At 40.6% G+C, this 23,909-nt stretch overlaps 1 protein-coding gene across 2 annotated transcripts; it reads left to right on the top strand.

Moving 5' to 3' along the window:
* The first annotated feature begins 2,365 nt into the window (after positions 1-2,365).
* On the top strand, positions 2,366-23,558 carry mfsd12b (major facilitator superfamily domain containing 12b). 2 transcript variants are annotated; one of them, XM_089001081.1, is made up of 9 exons: positions 2,366-3,394; positions 6,348-6,558; positions 9,171-9,291; positions 12,823-12,996; positions 15,744-15,836; positions 15,910-16,002; positions 17,317-17,490; positions 19,804-19,898; positions 22,927-23,558. In XM_089001081.1, exons 1-9 carry the CDS (start codon positions 3,112-3,114, stop codon positions 23,063-23,065), a joined length of 1,383 nt encoding a protein of 460 aa, XP_088857207.1. In that variant the 5' UTR covers positions 2,366-3,111; the 3' UTR covers positions 23,066-23,558. The 2 variants fall into 2 exon arrangements, with proteins under 2 accessions (XP_088857207.1, XP_088857208.1); XM_089001082.1 differs by lacking the exon at positions 19,804-19,898.
* The last annotated feature ends 351 nt before the right edge of the window (positions 23,559-23,909 follow it).

Below are 23,909 nucleotides of genomic sequence, written 5' to 3'. Positions count from 1 at the left end.
TTAAAGCTCAACAAGTGTCCCGCCATGACATTTTATCCCAAATGTTTACAGGATTACTGTGTCAATGTGTGAATGCTTGTGCGTTTATCCGCACAGACTTTGCAGTTATTGTGGAGGTGAGCATGGTCAATGAACTTACACGTCCCGATCACTATGCGGTATAGATTCTGCGCTCTAGAAGCACTATCAACACATCACTCATGTGATGTGTTGTGCGTTTGCCACATTCTACGCACGGTCTTTGGTGCACATGTGTGCAATTCACATGTTCAAGTTTTATTTTTAGCTGCAGAAGAAGAATACGTGACTTTTTTTTGCTTTAGAATAAAACAATGGGGATTTATTGGCTGCTGCTTTCAAGATGCTTTTTCATTTCAGTTTAGCTTTGTCTTGGCTAAATGTACAAATAGGTGACAATAAACAAATTGGACATGGATTGAGACGAGAAAGAGAATGAATGTGCCAGGTGGCCAGACGCGATGTTGGACGTGTAAAAGATAGGTTGTATGAGTATCTGCTCGCGCTCCTATTCGTCACCTGATCTTAGCCCATTTATCACTTTTTGGAGGGACTTTGGCCCTAGAAAACAAGCCAGCAATTTCCATCTGTTCTCGTCTCAACAGCAAGTGAAGGCAATATAACAAGGAAGTACAGTGATACCTTGGCTTACGAACTTAATTGGTTCCCAGACAGAGTGTAAGGCGAAAAGTGTGTATCCCCAAAATTAATTTCCCGTAGGAAACCATTTAAATGAGAATAATACGTTCCCCATAAAACACTATTTTCTAATTTTCAATGCCTTAAAACAACACAAAATATACCTTATTTTATGTATGATAAATGTGCTATGGTATTATAATTAAAGAAAGAAACTACTGTATAATAAAGTCATTTTATTTGCCTTTGTGATGGCTTGATGGAATCGAGTGGCCGGTTTCCTCAGCATTAAACACTTGATGAGGAACGTAACCTTCTTTCACCATCTTGAGGAATGATCCCTTGTAGGTGCTTTCTCTGCGATAATTTTACATTGTTCCTCATCAATTGTGTTCTGTTTAGCTGGGTTGATAGCTTTTTGCATATTTTAACCTTGCAGTCTACACTCTGCCTTTGAACTATCAAAGTTGAAACTCACTTTCGTCTGCCTGTCTCTTTAGTGTTTAAAACCCACTGCTGCGTTCTTGACCAATCACGTGGCTTTAACTGAAGACTGGGGGCTGGGAATAGAGGACAAAAACAGTCAGCTGCCATTTTGTTGTTAGAAGAGGGCTCGTTCTCGAACGACACATCACTCATTGAGGCGGCTCCGTGTATGAAAAAAGTTCATATGCCAAGGTAAAGTTCGTATGAGAAGGTAAAATTTTCAAAAATGTAATGTTCGTAAACCGAAAAGTTCATAAGCCAAGGGGTTCGTAAACCGAGGTATCACTGTATAAGAAACAACTTAACTCATTCACTGCCAGACATGCAAAAATATGTCCACTTCAGTGCCAGGGTTTTTGTCATTGTCACTTGAATTCCAGGACCTACAGAATATTGAGTTTTAGAAATTTGTGAATGGCAGTGAATTTATTTGGGAATTGAAAATATGATGTAGAGCGCCATTCCCGAATTAGTTCAGGTTTTGTTTTTTTCTTGCTTGGTTGCCAATAAAGCACTGGCCAGACCTCTGGCAATGTTTTTTGATTCCACAAGGGGGAAGCATTTCCCCCTTTTTCCATATTCACGCTTTGTTCCAGCTTCCGCTGTTGTTAAAGCACTATATAAACCAATATGTAGGTATTGTTGTGTATTTTGTACAGCCACTCCATTTAAAGCTCATAACTCCAGACCCATATCATTTAGGAATTAACTATTTTTTTCCAATAAAAGAAGTGAGTACGTTTTTTATGCTGCATTGAATTTTTATATAGTCCTAAAACTCAATATTCAGTGGTCCTGTTATTTGACCACTGGCAATGGATTGGACACATTTTTGCACATAGTCTGGCAGTGAATAAATTAAGTCTGTTTTGTGGTTTGTGGTCGTTCTAAAGCCACCCTCAAAAAGAACGATGCAAAAGGGATAGCCTTTCAGTAATCTAAAACATGTTTTTTTCCATATGAATTCAATGCAGAGGGATATCCGGTGGGATGTGACTGAATTTTTTTCGTGTGAGGGAAAAGGTATTGCCTCTCGGAGAAAGTTTCCTCTCAATACAGTACACCAACGGATTTTGTCCCCCTTTGTTCGGGTTATCTGTTCATCTTAATTGTCACTAACACTTGTTTGGACGAATTGTTGTGTGTTGGGATATTAACGCAATTTTGTATGCCAAAATCCGCGTCGTCCAACTATTTCGACGGAAGTTGAGGTACACGTTGTCTTCACAAGCATACAATGAACTACATTTCCCACAATGCAATTGGTCGTCATCTTCCGAAGCAGTTTGCTCTCTTTTTGAAGGCGTTTTTTTAAGCAAACATGGGAATTGATTGTCTTTCAAGTGTCCTGTTTTTGGAAGGAGATAAACTTCTCGTTACAACTTTGTGGAGTGGAACTACGACAATTTTGTTTAAAAAAGACACGAAAACGGAAGTTTGGAGCCAGTACTGAACACGCGAATGACAGAATTTAGACGGCAAATTTCGCCGGATGATTTTTTTTTTTTTTTTTTTGCTCTGTCAGCAGCTGGAGTTCTCTGTGCTTTGTCCGGAAAAACAAAGGAAGTACTTTTGGTCACGAGTGAAAGGAACTCAGTGCTTGATTATACATGTTTGCATTTGCCTTAAAGCGTTTCTAAGTAAAGTCGCCTCGTCTATTTATCATTTCGATTCCTGGAAGGTAGAGGATCGAAACGTGACATTGAAAGCTCCACCTTAGTCTTTGATGTAGCGCTCAAGAATCTTTTTTTTGCCTTGAAGTGTTGCATTAATTTATCTCGGATACGTTTTCACGGGTGGGCACCACTGTCATAATCCCAAACGATGAGTTAATGAGATGTTTAACGCCGCATATTATTTTTTTGGGGGGGAAATCGTATCAGGGTACGTTTTCCTGATTTTATATTTGTTACTACTACAAGGCACAATCTCTAAATTGTAAATACATTTGAATTACCCGTTCGAGTCATGGAGCCGTGTGACCCGGTCGAGAGGGAGATAAGGACCTTGTCGCTCTGCCGGCGTTTGTGTTACGCCTCTGGTCATTTTCTCAATGATTTGTGTGCCTCGATGTGGTTCACCTACTTGCTGGTTTACCTCCATTCGGTTCTGGGCCTCCGGAGCACATTTGCCGGTGTGCTGCTGCTTATCGGCCAGGTGGCTGATGGAGCGTTCACTCCTCTCATTGGATATGAATCCGACATGACTCCCGGATTGAGATACGGCAAGAGAAAAAGCTGGCATTTGTTGGGTGAGTAATGCGAACGTTTTATTAATGCAAAACGGACGAGAATATTGGGATATATATTCAAATGTAACCGCAGGTGGCAAGATAACTCCCATTACTAAATACACGGTGGGAACGTTACTGCGGGAGAAGTACGTGTCCAAATCAAAATGCTTGGGTGAAATACAGACCAAATTATGGTTTTAAAGGACAACCGACGTCTCCGGACAAGTTGTGTCCATAATTTGTAAAATGGCTTCAAATGACTTCTACGGAGTGTATTTTACAAAGATTCCACCGCATATAGCTATATTTTACATTTTAAGACTCGCGCTGAATATTCCGGAAGTCTTGTTTTTGAGTTGGTGACAAGTCCGTACGTGACGTCACTGAAGGAACGCCCCTGACCGAAAAAAGGACACTTTGTAGTAGTCCTTCCATCACGTCAATGCATTTTGCTGTACTTGTTTGGTCTGAAAACGTCATGTTGCACCAAAAAGAGGCCGAAGAGGTCGACAAAGCTCCATGTAAGGAATTTATCAGCCTGTGGAAACTGGCTGATTAATTCCTCGCACGGAGCTTGGTCGTCTTTTTCTGCCTCTTTTTTGGTGATACATTTCCCCCCAATGTTGCCTCAAGATGGCACGGAATAAATTCTTTAATCGATTGCAAACATGTATGTTTTCCTTTTCAGAACTATTTGAATCATATTCCTAACTGGATGTGTAACAAGAAAGCATATTCTCCGAATCTGAAGCCATTGTTTTGATTCTCCAGCAATGCAAGACGTCTTGGCGTGACGTCACGAACTGGGGCCGGGACTTAAAATTCCCAATTCGCAGTTCAATTTTTTGCAGATTTTGGACACTTTAAGTCATTTTTATTGGTGTTTTGCATTTGAATAAAAATATACTGCGTGTTTTGGGTATTTTAGATGCTATAAAATGTTTTTCTGATGTCAGTTAGTCGATGAAAAGGTTTCTTCAGCCGTCTTCTGTACTTCTTTGAAGGTGTCTGACGTTTCACTTCTTATCCAAGAAACTTCGTCAGCAAACTAAAGTCTGACTGGTCGTATCGGCCCCATTTATATATCCCTACTGTCCAGACATGGCGGTGCCGGACACTGCTATGATAGGTCCCTGCTCTCAGGATTGAGGGGAGCAGAGGACTACTCCCTGCAGCTGCTCCACTGATAGTTCCTATCATTCTAACGACTGGCCTGATTGCCCCACTTCGACCGGTATCACCTAATAGTATTACCAATCCTATGTTGCCTAAGCAGGCTATTGAATGAATGATCCAAACTGAACCTCACCCCACCAAACCAGTTTAATGAAGGATTTAGTTGTTTTATGAAAATCGCTTCTTTTACTCCCCTTTCAAACCATCTATGTTTTTTTGCTAAGATTTTAACCTCATTGTCGTCAAAGGAGTGGTTGCTAGCTTTTAGGTGCATATGTACTGCCGATTGAGGCCCACTAGTATTATCCCTGCGATGTTGATAGTCTTTTTTTGAGAATTTGTTTAGTCTCCCCAATGTACTGCAATGTACATGTCAGGTATTTAACACCTACAATACACTGTCTGTAAGTAAAGAATCTGTTTCAAATTAGAACGGTAGCAGTACAGTTTTGTACTAAAAACACTTTTCGGATAGAGGCGAAAAGGGAAACATGTTATGTCACAGACTTTACACCAATTAAACATATTTGGATCACCGCAAACTGTGCAATTAAATGAATTAATTCTCAAACAAATAACATCAATGCTAATTTTAATCAATATGTACACAAACTCGTCGTCTCTCTTCGACAAATGGCTGCCTTTGTTTTCTCGTCTGTCGCAGGGCTTGGAGGAGGTATTAATCAACATTAAAGGACAACCGACGCCTCCGGACAAGTCGTGTCCAAAATTTGTAAAATAACTTCAAATGATTTCTGAGCGTATTTTACAAAGATTCCACCGTAAAAAGCTATATTTTACGTATTAAGACTCGCGCTGAATATTCAGGAAGTCTTGTTTTTGAGTTGATGACGATGCCTGACGTGACGTCATAAAACTACAGTGATACCTCAGTTTACGAACCCCTTGGCTTACGAACTTTTCGCTTTACGAATGTTAAATTTATGAATTTTTTACCTTGGCATACGAACTTTACCTTGGCATACAAACTTTTTTTGTACAAAGCGCTGCCTCAATGATGAGTGATGTGTCGTTCGCGAATGAGCCCGTTCTTCTAACAACAAAATGGCAGACGACTGTTTTTGTCCTCTCTTCCCCACCCCAGTCTTCGGTTAAAGCCAGTGATTGGTCCAGAACGCAGCAGTGGGGGGGGGGGATTAAACATTAAAGAAACAGGCAGACGACAGTGAAATAGTTTCAACTTTGATAGTTCAAAGGCAGAGTGTAGACTGCATGGTTAAAATATCCAATCAATCAGGCTCCACAAACAACCCGCACAAGCCATCTGTACACTTGATGCAAAAAGGTATCTCCCCAGCTAAACAGAACACAATTGATGAGGAACTAGATAAATTATCACAGAGAAAGCACCAACAAGGGCTCATTCCTCAAGATGGTGAAAGAAGAAGGTTATGTTCCTCATCAAGTGTTTAATGCTGATGAAACCGGCCACTCCATTACATCAAGCCATCACCGACCAATCACAAAGGTAAATAAAACGACTTTATTATACAGTACAGTTTATTTCTTTTATTATAATACCATAGCACATTTATTATAAATAAAATAAGGTATATTTTGTGTACTTTTAAGGCTTAGAAAAGTAGAAAGTAAAAAATTATGTTTTATGGGGACCAGGGAATGGATTATTCTCATTTTTAAGGTTTCCTATGGGAAATTAATTTTTGGGATACACACTTTTCACCTTACACACTGTGTCTGGGAACCAATTACGTTGATAAGCCAAGGTATCACTGTATCTTTTCTAATGATTCTGCACTTCTCCCCTTTCCAGGAACCATCTGTGTTATCCTGTCTTTTCCCTTCATTTTCAACCCCTGCCTGGCCTGCTCAACAGGCACCCCCCAATGGGCCGAGGTCATCTACTTTGCCCCGTTCATCGTCATCTTCCAATTTGGCTGGGCGGCCACACAGATTTCACACCTGGCCCTCATCCCGGAGCTGGTGACCAGTGAGAGTGCAAAGGTGGAGCTCACTGCGTACAGGTGGGGAAAAGTTCTCCTACAATGTCATTAGGCGGTATGTTTCGCCTGTGTTGAATTTCTAGAATGAGGGTGGTGTTAGTTGTACTTTTTGAAATGAAAAAGTATCCGGTTGATGAGTACAGTTGGGAAAAATCAAATTTTTAGTCAAATCTGTCATATTAACTCCTTCACTGCCATTCACAAATTTATTCGGGAATTGAAAATATGACATAGCCCCATTCACAATTTTTTTTCATGTTTAGGTGCCATTAAAGCACTGGCCAGACCTCTGGCAATGTTTTTTCCCCCATCAAAATGGGGGCAGCATTTCCCTTTTTCCATGTGAGCATATTGTTTCAGCTTCAGCTGTTGTTAAAATGCTATATAAACCGAAACGTATGTATTGCATTGTATTTTGGACAAACACCCTCATTTCAAGCTCATATAACTCCAAACTCATATAATTTGGGTCTTGCGCCAACCACCCTTGACTTCTCACACATACTGTAAAGGAGGTGAAGACTCTTAACCACAGATTTCAACCGCAAGTAGCTTGCCACATTTTTATGTAGCCCACAAAAGCAAATTCTGTGCATTGACTTCCTGTCTTGTTCTAAAATACTGTCAGAGATATGACAGACAGACACCGTGAACAGAGACTCAGAACCAGAAAGATTGTCCCCACTGCCGGCAGGAGACGCAGTCATCAGATGACATACGTCTGAATTGTGCGCCCCTCTGCCAAGCTATTTATTGAGAGTATATGCAAATTACAGTGATATATTAGTAAAACACAGTTTTCTTGATTATAATGCCACACCTCTGGGCGTTCTGAGCACCAACAGCTGCAAACAGTAAAACATAAGACATTTTAATTGGTTGTCTTTTCCAAGAACTGATAAGTTTGTAATCTGCCGTGTCTATTTCACTCAGATTTACTGTGGCCATCTGCGCTTTGACTGTAGGCCCATTGTTTAGTTGGTCAGCAAAGCATGGCACTTTTAAACATGATAAATTATTATTCTCCATCAAATACGAATAGTCAAAATGTACTCCACTTTCAAAAACGCTGAAATATTATTGGTTCCCAATTTAGAAATAAGTGGAATACTTGAACAACTAGCTTTGATTGACCTTTTATTGTACTACTTTTTTACTGACCCCGCGCATGTGATGTGAGGCAATGGTTACGGCCCTCTGAAAGCAAGCAGAAGTACGATGAAGGTATGCCATTGCTTATCTAAACCATTTTATGCTGCTTGTGGTGGCTTTCAAAGTGAATAAAAATAACCACGGCAGCAAAATCTTACGAGATCAGCTGAACTTTATTCGGGCTTAATCATTCACTTTATTTATGGTCAAGCGTACGCTGACTTCCACTTAACCTTTCAGCATGATCGGTAACTACGAGACTCTCTTTCATCGACTCTTTTAGTTGATGTATCATTCAGAATTGTAATTTTACCAGCATATTATTAATAAAGCAGCATTTAACTCATTCCACAATGTGTTCCCTTTCTTAGTTTGTCATTTTACATGACTATTTACTTGACTTTTTACATGACTTGCTTCTTCGCCCACCCCGGGCAAAGAAGCAAGCTAGTTAGCTATGTAGCTGGCTATTTATCTGTTTGCTATATGTCTAGCTAGCTAGCTATGTAGCTGGCTATTTATTAGCTATATGGCTATCTAGCGAGTTAGCTAACTGTCTATCTGGCTATCTATTAGCTATCTGTTAGCTAGCTAGCGTTCTATCTATTTGCCGCATGTGGCTGCCGCTGCTCACCTGCAGAAAAAACTATTTTTTGTGACTGTAAGGTTCCCTAGAGAGTTTTGAAAGGCGCTTAGAAATGAATTATTATTATTATTTGGATTGGATTAGCCTTTATTAGTCTCGCAGTGGAGAAATTTAGATTTCACAGCAGGAAAAGTATGGAAGGAAGAGTAAAGGAAAGGAAGATGTAGAAAAACAAAATACAGGAGCTGCTGCCATCTTGAAGTCAAAATAACAAAAAAATAAATAAATATGACAACACATACACAGTCATTCAATCTTATGCACTTTCTGCACCCTTTTTGTTGCATAAAGTAATTCTTCATGTAACCATGTAAATCCACTTCAATTCCAAGCCGCGACAGTTCCACATACGCATCGGCGGTCTGCGCTGACACTCCTTTCTTCTCTTCGCTGGCTCTTCAAGCCATGCAGCCATCCTGCCGTAGACTGTCCAGCAGCACCGACCTTTCCGCTGAATAAAGCGTGGCTGTCAAAATATTGCCCATTACAGGCGCAAAACAGCACAATCGCCTGGCTGCCTACTCGGGTGCCATCTTGTACTTCCTTTCACCATTTTTGGCATTTCGTCATTTGTGGATACTTGTCATGAGAAAAAAAACTGATAAAAAAGAATCCCATGTCTTTTAGTCATGCAGTTCCTTTTTTTTTGTGTGTGGAAGCAACTCTCGGTGACTGATGTCAACCACTTTGATAAATGAAAACCTCTTCACGGGCCTTTCTGTAATATTGGCAAAAAATATCCAGACATTGATACTTATTAGGTGAGATGTCAATATATCTGTTTTAAAGCGCTAGAAGTAAGTGACTTGAATGTATTGCTGTGCCTCTTTGACAGGTATGCCTTCGCTGTGATGGGCAACATCATTGTGTACACCGTGGCCTATCTCCTCTTTCACTACAGCGCTCAAGAGGATTTCACCGACAACCTGGGCAAAGCTGACATTCCTCTGTTTAGGGTAAGATTTGAATGATGTTCCAGTGTGCTCCCTGATGTACATTGACTTTAATTTCTTTTGGTTGATCTTTGATTTCACACCTTTAACTACAATACACTTTGGTGGGGTGGGATGGGATGGGGTGTGGTGTGGTGTGTTCCCTGGCAGTGGAGTCTTCTTGATGTTTTCCGGACTATTGCTGATATCCTGCTTTAGTTGCTGCACTTGATCTTTGTCTCTTAGGCTTGCATTGTACCACCTGCCCAGGCTTTTGACCGGTTCCTCAGACACTGTTGGTATTGGGTCATCACCAATGCAGAACTTCACATTTTTTAGCTCTCCCTTGACTATTGACATGCTGCGTGAGATGTTTGGCTTGATTTTCATCCGGGCCCATTTGATGTTGTCCTGCAGTATTCCAAGTAGCCGCCTGGTACAAGCTGCAGTAGTGGTCAAGGTGGTCATGTCATCCATGTATGCCTGGATAGGTGGGAGGTGGATCCCATTCCTGGTTCGCTCACCCCCCCACCTTGAGGCCCTGTGAGTCCTCCATGGCCATTGTGAACCTGCCATGATGTTGTGAAGTCAGGTGTTGTGAAGCACAGTTGCAGGTCTTCGAAGTAGGCTTTTACCAAGGTAGTAATGGGTATTGGAACCAGGAAGAAGTTGAAGTATTCCCAGAGAAGCTTATGGGGAACTGAGCCAAAGGCATTGGCCAGGTCGAGGAAGATGACATGAAGATCTCTCTTGTCTTTCTTTGCCGCTTGGATTTGGTGCCAGATCATACTGGTGTGCTCCAAGCAACCAGAGAACCCAGGGACGCCAGCCTTCTGTACAGATGTATCAACGTTCTTCTCCAAGTAGGTGGAAGGTCTCCGTGCTAACACACTAAAAAAGATTTTCCCCTCAACGTTGAGAAGGCTAATTGGCCGGAATTGACTGATGTCTGTCGCATCCTTCTCCTTGGGAATTAGTACGCCTCCGGCCCTTCGCCATGCCTTTGGTATTATCCCATCCTGCCACACAATCCTCATGAGCCTCCAAAGATAGCGCAGAACATCTGGTGCGTTCTTGCAGAGCTTGTACCGAACTCCATTTGGCCCCGGGGCTGATGCTGATCTTGCATGCCGTACTGTGTTGTCCACTTCCTTCCATTTTGGAGGGCCACTCTCAAGGTTGAATTCTGGTGCTTCATGTCTTGTGGGATAAGTAGTTTTTCATGCCTTTATGTCTCCTGGTGGACCTTTTCTGGATGCTTTTCAAGTTCCTCCTTTGAGGTTTTCAGGATTCCGCTTTTGTCCTTAGCGAAGAGGTCTTTGACGAACTTGAAGGGGATTTTATAGAACCATGTTCTTGTGTGTTCCTTGTTCTTGCGAAGTTTCCTCGAGTTTTCTGCCCTTCGGAAGGTTGCCAACCGGCATTTGATGTCCCCCTGGAGCAGCTTGAGACCTTCTTTCTCTGCATCCGTGGCCTTCTTCCACTATTTTCACACGTCCCGTCTTTCTCTGACCAGTCTACATCTTGCTGTCTCCTGGATTTGGTTGGTGGTGGTCTTGCATTGGCAATTTTCCGTATGTACACTCCAAAGCGCTCCTCCCCATAGTGATAGATGATGTCACCAATATTTTCCAGCTTTTTCCATGCTGTGCCCACTTGTTGCTTCAAGATTTTGGTCAGATCGTTATTGACGTTGTTTCCCACTCTCTTTTTTCAATAGCTTTTGGCCACTTCACACTTGGTCTGTGCCCTTTGATCTTGTCCTCCTTGGGAGGTCTCTGTGGTTGGGTGGGCTCTTCCACCTTTCGTTCTTTAAGTGCATTACGATCCTCATTGACAGGGGTGTTGACGCTCTGTGAACTTCGGTTTTCGTCCCGTCGCTGTGCTTCACTCGACTTATTTGACGTCTGACTTCGTAAGAATTATTGGTCAATGCGAGGCCCTTGTCTCTTCTTTCCCAAGCACTGTCTTTTCCCTTGGTGGATCTTTAACCCGATAGCTGATGTTGTTGCGTTGAGTGGCTGAGTTAAGTTTTACGCCAACAAGTTAAACTGGAACTAAATCAGCGAGTCAAAACAGAAATGCGAATCTACCTAATATTTTGACTAAACATATATAGTATATACATAAGATTGTCACTTTGTGTTTGTCATTTTTCTTTAAAAAAGAAACAGCACTCGGTTCTGTGTCAATCATTTCTTTTTTGGTATGATTTTTATCACTGCTTCTATTGGACACACAAAACCCCTGCCCTCCAATCAACAATCCACACAAAAAAAATCTCCAAACCACAGCTAACACCAAAATTAGTCCACATGAAACTACTTTCCAAACACTTGGCTTTGGATGGAGCTCCCCCTAACAAATGAGTGTATGCATCCAACATGATAGGCTAATTGAATATTTCTTATAAATGATGAGTCACCCGAAACTATAAAGTGTATGGGATGTGAGCGTGTAGGAATCTGAAGCATATGCAAAGTACGTGGGTGAATGTAAGCGTATGTGCAGCAACCAAACAAAAGTTGTGTTCACTGAGGGTGGAGTGCTAGGAAGCAATAGATGAGGAGCAGCACACATGTCTAGTATGTATCAAAGATCCTTTCCCTGCCTGCCCGAACGTCAGCTGGATCATTTATCCAATTATTTCCCCATTGCCTGAGTCCAGTTCTGGGCACCCCTGCATCAGCGCACAAGTGGCGCTAATTGTGTCGTGCAGTTCCACCCCAAGTCTAAATGCGGATATAACCAGAATTTGATATGTGGCCTCCCTTGCACCATCGCAGGGTCACCTGGGCTTCAGGTCCTCCTGCCAAAGTACCTAAATGCTGTTGAAAATGAATGGGTGGCATTAGCCAGTCACCAGCAGTGATTTCATAAAAAGTAACAAAACAAGTACAGTAATCCCTCACTATTGATGAAAAGTTTTTTTCAGCTGTCATCTGTACTTCTTTGAAGGTGTCGGATGTTTTGTTCCTCATCCAAAGAGCTTCGTCAGCAAACTAAAGTTGTGCTGGTAACTCTGGCCATATACAGTAAAGTCTCGTTATATCGATATTCAAGGGAGTCCGAAAAAATATCGATATAACCGGGACTATCGATATATCCGACCCTGTTTGCATGTAATTTTCTCCGTGCGTGCATAGAAATAGTATCGATATAACCGGGACTATCGATATATCCGATATCGATATAACGAGACTTTACTGTGTATATATATATATATATATATATATATATATATATATATATATATATATATATATATATATATATATATATATATATATATATACCTCTGCTCTGATAGGTCCCTGCTCTTAGGTTGAGGGAGCTAATCTAATTACTTCTCTAACTTCAGAGAGTAGTCTCCTGCTCTCCTAACCTTAGAGCAGGGACCTATCTGATTACTTCTTTAGTTTGGTCATGATCCCCATTAACCGCGAAAAACGAGGGATTACTGTCGTAGCAATGCTTGAGATGTATTAATTGTACCGGTCCGTACACATGTTATCACACTTTCTATATTTACCTGAGTTCTACTCTGCACAACAGATACTGGCTCTCATTCTGCTTGGTGTTGGAGCAGTGTTCTCTGGCATATTTCACATTGGCATAAAGGAGAAGGCCGGGGATGATCCGCTGCGCACACCTTCTTCAGATGAGGGTGCACCGCCTGTTCGAATGTTGCAGTGGAAACACTGGCTAAAAGAGCCTTCTTTCTACCAGGTGAAAGCCCCTTTACTAATACAGTGATACCTCGGCTTACAAACACGTTAGCTCACCAACTTTTCGCCTCACAAACATGATATTCACGAGCATATAGCCTTGGCTAACGAACTAGTTTTCGGCGGACGAACCAAACCACACAGTGCCACGGTGGCTGGCGGACTAGTTTTCGGCGGATGAACAATAAACCACACACTCGAACAGCGCCACGGTGGCTGCCGGACTAGATTTCCACAGACCCTTTCTTTTAGTGCAGATGTGGTTTGTTATCGTGTGGAGTACATTTGCTATTATGGGGCCGAAAAAGACCCCACCACAGGCTAGTGTTAAGCCGAAGAGGACACAAACGAAAATTATGGTCGAGCAGAAGAAGAGATAATTGAAAAACACAAGGTGTGCGTTTGTGTGACTTAGTGTCCCAGTACCAGTATGCTAAATTGACCATTGCTGCGTGTGGCTAAGGGTGTTTCTGTGTTGTCTAACCAACAGTCTCAGGCAATAGAAGAGGTTGAAAAACAGCTTGCATGGGACAATGTGAGTGAGAGTATTATCGCCGAAAAAGCACGACAACTTCACTCGGATATCAAGAGGCAACTACATGACCGACCATAACAATGGTAAATAAAATTACTTTATTGTACTGTCGAGTTTATTTCTTTAATTACAATCCAATAGCACATTTATTATACATAAAATAAGGTATATTTTGTGTAGTTTTAAGGCTTAATTAGTCGAAAATTGTTTTATTGGCACCTGGGAACGGATTATTCTAATTTTAATGGTTTCTAATGGGAAATAAATGTTCGGCAGACAAACTTTTCGCCTTATACACTTTCAGGGAACCAATTAAGTTCGCGAGCTGAGGTATCACTGTACTTGCAAGTAATGATAATGATGATAATGGTAATAAATTTCATTTATAAGCGCCTTTCAAAACTCTCAAGGTCACTTTTCAGTCACAGGATTGTTTTTTTCTGTAGGTGAGCAGCGGCAGCCACACACGCCAGCGTTCACTCAACCCAAAAGTAACTCAAATATATAGAAAGCTAGCGAGCCAATAGATAGCTAATAGATAGTTAAATCAGCGTGACTATTGAGACTTTTTATTATGCTAAATTGCTCCTTTCATGACAACGAGACTTTGTATTGATGAATCAAGTTTTCTGTTTTATTAGCTTGAACATATTTCTGGGCAACATATTTGTCAAATTGGTCTCTTTGGATATTCTGTCATTCAAGTCCGTTCTTGGAATCTGCATTGTCTATTGCAGTGATTCCCATTCAGCAAAAAGTCTGAATTTGGCCTATGTATTCTCTTTTTGTGACATGATGTGCTGTTTTTCGAACTTAAAATATGTCTTGATGCAGCAAACGTTTGGAATCACTGGTCTAGTGCACTGTTTCTTTACTCTATGACTTTAGTCTTAACCTCACCTTGGGCCACACCTCCTGAATTTGACATCATAAGACGTTATTGAGCATAGGGGGTCATGATGATGACCATAAGCGCACTCTGGTGACTCTCTCGACAGGCCGGTCAAAATCTAGATGTGTGTTGAAGATCCTGAATGGTGGGTCAGGAATAGCAAGTGAGAAATACAGGGGGTCCTCTGTTCACAAGGGATTTTGGATTGGATTGGATTTGCCTTTATTAGTCTCACAGGAGCTGCTGGAAAGGCAGCCACTCTCGCGGCGCCGTCTTGAAGTCAAAAGAACAAAAAAAAACTAAATAACAAACAATTTTAATGTTAGGAGTAGCGTGCAATGAACTAGAAATGTGCAGTGGCTCAAGAAAAGGTGGTCACGCAGCACAACGGTGCGTGTTCAGTTTATGGCACCTTTTAAAAACTGAAACTGCAATTGCTGAACCTATTTTTTAAATACAATATGTACTGATTTATATAGCGCTTTAACAACAGCTGAAGCTGGAACAAAGCGCTTAAAGGACAAGTTGTGTCTATAATTTGTAAATTCACTTCAAATGACTTCTACTGAGCGTATTTTACAAAGATTCCACGGCATATAGCTATATTTTACGTTTTAAGACTTGCACTGAATATTCAGGAAGTCTTGTTTTCGAGTTGATGACAATGCCTGACGTGACGTCACGTCTGGAACGCCCCTGACCGAGAAAGCGACACACAATGGGTACTTTGTTTGGTCTGAAAACTTCGTGTTGATCCGTGTTGATGGTGAAATTAGAAGGAAAACACATAAGTAACACGATAGTGAATCGACAAGTCATAAGATCTTGAAAAGAACTCTAAAATATATAGGGAAGCCAGAGTCTGAGTTATATGCTCCCTCTTATGAGTACCAGTAAAGAGGCGAGCAGCAGCATTCTGGACCTGCTGGAGACGCTTCATGGAGGATTGGGTGACCCCCAAAGTAAAGCACATTACAATAATCCCTCCGAGATGCGAGAAAGGCATGAATGACTGCTTCAAGGTGCTTATGAGAAAGGAGAGATTTTATTTTAGCCAGTTGCCTAAAATGAAAGAAGCTAAATTTAACAACAGCACCAATTTGTCTGTCAAGTTTAAAGTCACTGTCCAGTTTAAAACCCAAGTGTGAGACTGTTGACTTCAGTCTCATCTACGGGATGAGATGTACATGGGCCACTGGGACCAAACAGTATCACTTCTGTTTTCTTTTCATTGAAGTTCAAGACGTCTTTTGACATCCAGGTTGATATATATATATAAATCTGCATGACTGATTGTCATTGGCTTTATCTATCATCCAAGGTGGCCTTCCTCTACATGTGCACAAGACTCATCGTCAACCTGTCCCAGTCATATATCTCTGTTTACCTCACTAACTCACTAATGCTGCCAAAGGTAAGAGATTTCTTCACGTCTACATGCGATTTCTGTTTGTTTTCGCCCTAATGCGCACCTTGATGTCGAACAGAAATACATCGCCATCATTCCCCTTGTGATGTATGTCAGCGGCTTCGTTAGCTCGCTGACCATGAAGCCAATAAGCAAGCATGTAGGCATCACTGTGAGTATAACAACTTTGCAATCTGTTCGGTTTCATGTTTCTGTGCAATTAATATCTTGACAAAATCATGAAATGCCCCATTTTTCGGGTGTAAATGTGGTTATACACTGAAGAGAAGACATTTGGATCTAATGTGGGTTGAAATAGTCAGTGTGCACCTTCTATATGTACTGACTTTTACTGCGTACGCAGTCACTGAAGAAATAGGAAAGAATCGCTGGTACAATGGCACAACAACCCAGGACACATTCTGCTCCTTGGGCGATTGTCGAGGCCAAAACGCGTAAAACGGTTCACAACTGCTTCACATGAAGCACAACACCATATAACAAAAAAAAAGAGCAGAGCTCGTGAAGAGTTCTAGGAAACAACTGCCAACTACATCTTGGATTGGATTGGATTAGCCTTCATTCGTCTCGAAGGGGAGAAATTTACATTTTACAGCAGCAAAGTTATGAAAGGAAGAGGGAAGGAAAGGAAGAAGTAGAAAAACAAAATACAGGAGCTGCTTTAAAGGCAGTCACTCTCGCGCCGCCATCTTGAAGTCAAAAGAAGAGAAAATCTAAATAGCAAATTATATGACAACACAGACACAGTCATTCAATCTTGAGCACTTTCTGCACCCTTCTTTGTTATATGAAGCAGTTCTAGATAAGAGGATCAAAGCGTCCTTTTCATTAGTGGATTAGGGACATCATGGTGGAATGTGCACGTCTGCTACAAGCTAAATGTTGAAAGCAAACACAAAGCTGTAGCATCCATTGATGAAAAGAGATTGTCTCCTGTCCCACGTAAATCTGCTTCAATTCCAAGCCGCAGACTGTCCAACAGCACCGACCTTTCTGCTGAACAAAGCGGGGCTGTGAAAATGCTGCCCATTACAGGCGCAAAAAAAGCACAATCGCCCCAGAGCTGTCCAGCGATGACAGTCAAATGGCACCGACATTCCTCCCAATCAAAAACAGTGCTGCCGAAAAGGCGCAACCGCTCAGCACAGTCTTCTCCTTGATGAACGCTGTGGCCAAAAATGCTGAAAAACAATCCATATCCATTGCACACAATGTACAACAACACAAAGTGACAAAAGAAAACACAAAAACAACAACAACTAAAAAAAAGCAAGGCTCGTGAGAGGACTTGCTGACGGCTGCCTACTCGGGCGCCATCTTGGACTTCTTCAAAAGGCACCAAAGTATTTACATATATAGGTTAGATAGAAACTTTTAAAAACAACAAAACAAGCCTCAAAACTGAATAGTCAACGATTGTGGAATGAATGCATGATATTTTATGGAGATACACCTTACTTTTCAGATAATGTATTTTGTCGGCTTGCTGCTGGTGCTCGCCTTTGCCCTCTTGGTGATTTTTGACAAGAACATCGGCACAAAAAGCATCTATGGGGCAAGTGTGCTGCTGGGAGCAGGCTCCGCCGTTATCCTGGTCATGTCTCTTACCATGACCGCCAAACTCATCGGGGACCAGACGGTAAGTATGGGGAAGACGTGCCCGCAAGCTGATGAGCAGAATTTGTTCTGCTGAGTCATGGTTGGGCTGTTTACCAATCATATTTTTTTTTGTGGGGTGGGAGTTGTTGGGAGGAGCAGATAATGTTCTTCTTAAACAGTGTTGGCAAACATCTAGAAGTTGAAAACCAAATTAAAAAAAAATGTGATAAATGTTATTATCAAGACCCCCCTAGTCTAAAAAAACACACAGCCAAGACCACAATGGTTTTGTTGGATAGATTACATTCCAGCTGAAATATATCAACTCTAGCCTGGAAATAATAGGATGCGAATCTATCTGAAATGTCTGACCTCTTAACTCATTCACTGCCATTTCGGATTTTTTTTTTCGGGAATTGAAAATATCACAGAGAGCGCCATTCCCGAATTTGTTCGGGTTTTGTTTTTTGGGTGCCGATAAAGCGCTGCCCATGGCCTCTGGATATGTTTTCCACTAGGGGGCAGCATTTCTCTTTCTTCCATTTTAGCACTTTGTTCCAGCTTCAGCTGTTGTTAAAGTTGCTATATAAACTACTATGTATGTATCTCATTGTATTTAGGACAACCACCCTTATTTCAAGCTCAAATAACTCCACATCAGTTTCAACAGTAGTCAAAATGGAACTTTATAGTGCCACTTAGCAGTTTTTTTGACGACGATACTAGTGCAGCGTGTTCTACCGGAAACAAATTCCTTGTGTGTTCTACATACTTGGCAATAAAGATGATTCTGATTCTGATACATATAATTTTAGAATGAACTATTTTTTTCTGATGAAAGAACAGAGTAAGGTTTCTAACGCTGCATTGAATTTTTATGTAGTCCTAAAACTCATTCTGTGGGTCCTGGAATTTCAGTGACAATGACAAAAACCCTGGCACTACAGTGGACACATTTTTGCACGTCTGGCAGTGAATGAGTTAAAATAATACCATAATAATTCAGCCATTGCATTCGACAATCTTCCCCATAGTCAAGGAATTGTAATATAAAAACCTTCCTGTTGTCTCTGCAGTAATGCATGCCAGTCTAAAATTCTATATTCCTATTAGCATATTTTTCCAGTCGTTCCATCTTCCCATGTGGGGGAAAAAAAGGATTAAAAAAAAGCCGATATACAATACATCCTAATTTATATAGCACTTTCAGAACAGCTGCAGGTGTGACAAAGCACTTCACATAATTGGATGTACAGTGATACCTCGGTTTATGAACCTCTTGGCTTACGGACTTTTCGGTTTACGAACGTTAAATTTCTGAAAATTTTACCTTGGCATACAAACTATTTTTCGGGATACACACGGAGCTGCCACAATGAGTGATGTGTCGTTCGCGAACGAGACCGTTCTCCTAACAAAAAAATGGCAGCCGGCTTGTTTTGGTCCTCTATTACCCACCCCCAGCCTTCGGTTAAAGCCACGTGATTGGTCAAGAACGCAGCAGTGAGGGGAGGTGGTTTAAACATTAAAGAGACAGACAGACGACAGAGAGAGAGTGACAAAATGGATAGAAAACAGTGAAATTTGGATTCGTTTCAACTTTGACTTCAAAGGCAGAGTGTTGACTGCAAGGTTAAAATTCCCATCAATCAGGCTCCACAAATAACTCGCACAAGCCATCTGGACACTAGATGCAAAAAGCTATCAACCCAGCTAAACAGAAATCAATTGATGAGGAACTAGATAAAGTTATCGCAGAGAAAGCACTGACAAGAGATCATTCCTCAAGATGGTGAAAGAAGGTTACGTTCCTCATCAAGTGTTTAATTGTGAGGAAACCGGCCACTCCATTCCATCAAGCTATCAACGACCATCACAAAGGTAAATAAAACCACTTTATTATGCAATACAGTTTATTTATTTAATTATAATACCGTAGCACATTTATTATACATAAAATAAAGTATATTTTGTGTAGTTTGTAAGGCTTAGAAAATTAAAAAGTAGAACATTATGTCTTATGGGGACCTGGGAACGGATTCTTCTCATTTTAATGGTTTCCTATGGGAAATTAATTTTTGGGATACACACATTTTGCCTTAGACACTCTGGGAACCAATTAAGTTTGTAAGCCAAGGTATCACTGTACCTTTATTCGTCTCACGGTGGAGAAATTTACATTTCACAGCAGCAATGTTATGAGAGGAAGAGGAAAGGAAAGAAAGAATAGTCAACAAAGCAAAATAATAAACACAAGAGTAACATCTACTCAATCAATAGATTTCCTCCCGTTGTGCTTTGCTGTCATGTCATGTCAATTGTCTGAACTTTTGTGCGTGTGTTTTGTTTGCAGCAAAGTGCAGCTTTTGTTTATGGGGCGATGAGCCTCACGGACAAAGTGGCTAATGGTGTGGGTGTCATAATCATTCAAACTATCAGACCGTGCGGGTAAGCATCTCTGGGTTGCTCACACAGTCATGTCGGGTATTGTGTTTCGTGATATTTTTCTTCAGCGTTTTAAGAAACGAGTTCCCTTATTTGAATGAATTAATTTGGCACATACAAACGGTATCAGTGATATTGAAAATGTAGGTGAAGAAATAAGTTGTACTGTGTATTCAAATGCAGTCCATTCATTTTTAAAGGGAGTGTCGAATTTTATTATTCATTCACAAAACACCATAAATTTTAGTTGTATGGAAATAAAATAAAATAATAAACATATAGCTCACTGTTAGACAATCCCTGACGACACATTTTCTTACAGGCCTAATAAAGCACAAATTTAACAATATTGTCTAATTCTGATCGTAAACCTCACAGAGTTGCAGGTGATATAGTAGCACATTCATTCAAGGACAACTGTTTTATGAAAAAAGAACATTTGCTCTTTCCATTCTGATCAAAAACTGCTTGATCATGTCAAGCCCAGCAGACCATATGATTCACTGCTTTACTCTCATACCATGCTAAAAAGCAGAGATGGGCAATCCGTCCTCCCAGACAGACGCCCATTTTAGGGATGTATGATTGACTAAGAGTTGTTTTTAAAGGACAACCGACACCATTTTTTGTTTCCTAACTGACATCTGAAAAACGTTTTCTAGCATCTAAAATACCCAAAACACGCAGTCGGCTGTTATTAGCCAAATGCAAAACACCAATAAAAATGAGTTAGTGTCCCAAAACTACTTCAAAATGACCTCGGAGATGCCGAGTTTCAGAAGGTCCCGCCCCCTTGTTCGTGACGTCACGCCAGGACGTCTTGCCTTCCTCGAGAATCAAAACAACGGCTTCAGATTCGGAGTAGATGCTTTCTTGTTACTCATCCAATTATGAATATGAGTCAAATAGTTGTGAAGAGGAAAGCATAAATGTTTGCAATCGATTAAAGAAGTCCTCCCGTATCAATTCGAGCCATCAGGACTCCAATGTCGCATCCCAGAAAATGCACAAGATGGTGCCCAAGCTCCGTTGCAAATGGGCTGAATTTGTGTCAACTAGTATCAAATAGTAGTCTTGGTGCAACACACAACGATGCACCGTCGCATTATTTGTGTTTTCCTTCTAATTTCGCCATCAACGTGAAGGTTTCAGACCACATAAAGTACCCAAAATGCATTGTGTGTCGCTTTCTCGGTCAGGGGCGTTCCAGACGTGACTTCACGTCAGGCATCATCATCAACTCGAAAACAAGACTTCCTGAATATTCAGCGCAAGTCTTAAAACGTAAAATATAGCTATATGCCGTGGAATCTTTGTAAAATACGCTCAGTAGAAGTCATTTGAAGTGATTTTACAAATTATGGACACAACTTGACCGGGGGCGTCGGTTGTCCTTTAATCGCTTCCCTCGCAGAAACGAGTATACACGTTTTCCCCAAAAAATCGTTGTTTTTTTTCCGTCGTGGACGAGTATACTAAATCGTACTTTGATAAACCAACTTGTGAGCCATTCTACGTGTGAAACGAGTATTCTCGCGATAGGATAAAGCTGTGGGATTTCAAGGACTTTGTTACGGGACTTACTCCGACAGCCGTTGTCGTTTTAACGGCGTTGTTCGCATCCACATTTACATTAATTTTGTAGCATTTTCAAGCGTTACACCCCAAATGTCTACCCCAACGGATGATAGTGAATACGGACCTTTCCTAGGAAGCTTGAATACTTCCGATAACTGTGCCAGTTCACCGTACGACTGTACTGGTAGAGACTAATCGTTTTGTTGAACAAACTGGGCAGGATTTACAAACTGTTTTCATAGCCAGCCAGCATCAACGATACCATGTAGAACACCAATAAAAATAGTCTGAAAGGGCACGTTTTTAACAAAAAAAATGATCGAGGAAGAGGTCAAAAGCATCAAACTACTTTTGTACGACTCACGCAATCGGCTTTACTTTGCTTTTCATTTCAACATTTCTATTGCAATACTGCCACCTAGTGTACAGTCTGGGAACAACTTAAAAATGTAAACATCGATTGATTATTCAAGATGGAATCGCCAGTGCGACGCGAATATATGGAGTAAAATAAATGCTGTGTGTTGAAGGGAGGCAAATTATTATCCGTAGAACGGTGAATAGTTGCGTTGTGATGCTTTAAACTTATTCACTGCCAGACGTGCAAAAATGTGTCCACTCCAGTGCCGGGGTTTTTGTCATTGTCACTCGAATTCCAGGACCCACATAATATTGAGTTTTAGGACTACATCAATGTTCAATACAGTGTTAGAAACCTTCGACTCTCTTCTTCCATCAGAAATAAAGAGCTAATTTCTAAATTATATGGGCCTGGAGTTATATGAGCTTGAAATAAGGGTGGCTGTCCAAAATACAACGCAACACATACCAATTGGTTTATATAGCGCTTTAACGACAGCTGAATCTGTAATAAAGCGCTAACATGGAAAAGGGGAAATGCTGCTACCTTGTGGAAAAGAAAAACCATTACAGAGGCCACGGCCAGCGCTTTAATGGCACCCAAACATGAAAAAAATCAAAACCCGAACTAATTTGTGCATGGTGCTCTGTTATATTTTCATTTCCCGAATAAATTTGTAAATGGTAGTGAATGAGTTAGTATAACATGTCAAAACAACATACATACAACATAGCAAAACTTTTGACAAAACATGAAACCTATTTTATGATGTTACATTGATTTTTTTTGGGGTGGGGCTCTAATCCACTTGTTTACTATACGTGTGTGCTCAATAGATATAATTTTATATATATAAATAGTTACTTTACTGTCGTAAAAACAGAAGCAAAATGATAGAGGGCAACATTCCATCTAACCCACCGGTGGTGATAATGTGTGTTCAAGATGAATATATTACTTATTGATTATTTTCAAATGGTTACTTTGAGAGGTATTCACTCTTTCTTACCTAAGGATTTTGATTGGGCAAGTAGCCTAACAGATGCCCAACTGACTGATCTTTATGTCTTTACCTCTTTTTCTCATTCACAGTACAGAGGCATGCTGCTCAGAGTGTATTTGGTTCTATCGTTACGTCATAGCAACCGTGACTGGAGGTGTGGGGTTGGCCGCCGCAGTTGGCCTATTAACAATTCTCATCTGGCCACTTAAAATGAGGAAATATGAATGATGGATAATAGGTGCCATTCCTAAATTGTGATTTGTAATTGTGAAACGAAGGGAAAAAAATGCAATGGAGCTTGATTGCATTGGATGCTTGACATCTTTGTGGATATGTCTTAATACAAAATGACATTTACACAACTTTAACTTTGCTTTATTTGTTCTTAAATTATATATTCAGTTTTGAACAGATTGAAAAGGACACTAAACACATTGATGTAGTGCAGTACTGGAGGTTTTTGGTTTACTCTGTGTTTTTATACTGTACAGTACATGTTTGATTACAGAATGCATATAATTCCTTTGTCTGATGTGAAGCATGTGGCATCTATTTTAGATTAAGTCAAATGATGGCCCCTTTGTCAAAGAGCAGCATCAAAACCAGATTAAAAAAATGGGAACACAGTCTCAACAATGCAATCTCAGCATGTGTCTGAATTTTTAGCTCTTCTGACTCATTTTCGCTTGGAAAAAGACAAGAAATAAAAAGTGAAGATCAAATCTCACCATGTGAATTTCATTTTAGTTGACAGTACTTGATAACTTTACAAAGGTGAATACATTGTGTACTCATGGATCTTTTTTCATGTGGAACTTTTGCGAGCTTGATTAAAGTTACCCGCTAAATGAGGAGACGTAACAGAGAGGAGAACCCGGTCATTTCAAAAGAAAAGACCACTCAACTTGTTTAATAAATACAACAGAAAATAAATAATTCATAAATAAATCATTCATTCTTGTGGACCGGTATTGATTGATCCGCAGACCGGGGATTCAAGACCCCTGCGTTTAAGGACATTTCCGTCTGCACTTATCTCCCCCTGCCCATTTGAAACTTATAAACCTATGTT

This window comes from Hippocampus bargibanti, linkage group LG07 (assembly GCF_051943395.1).
Source record: "Hippocampus bargibanti isolate YZ-2025 linkage group LG07, ASM5194339v1, whole genome shotgun sequence".
NCBI lineage: Eukaryota > Metazoa > Chordata > Actinopteri > Syngnathiformes > Syngnathidae > Hippocampus > Hippocampus bargibanti.
This window is presented reverse-complemented; position numbering and strand designations above follow the sequence as displayed.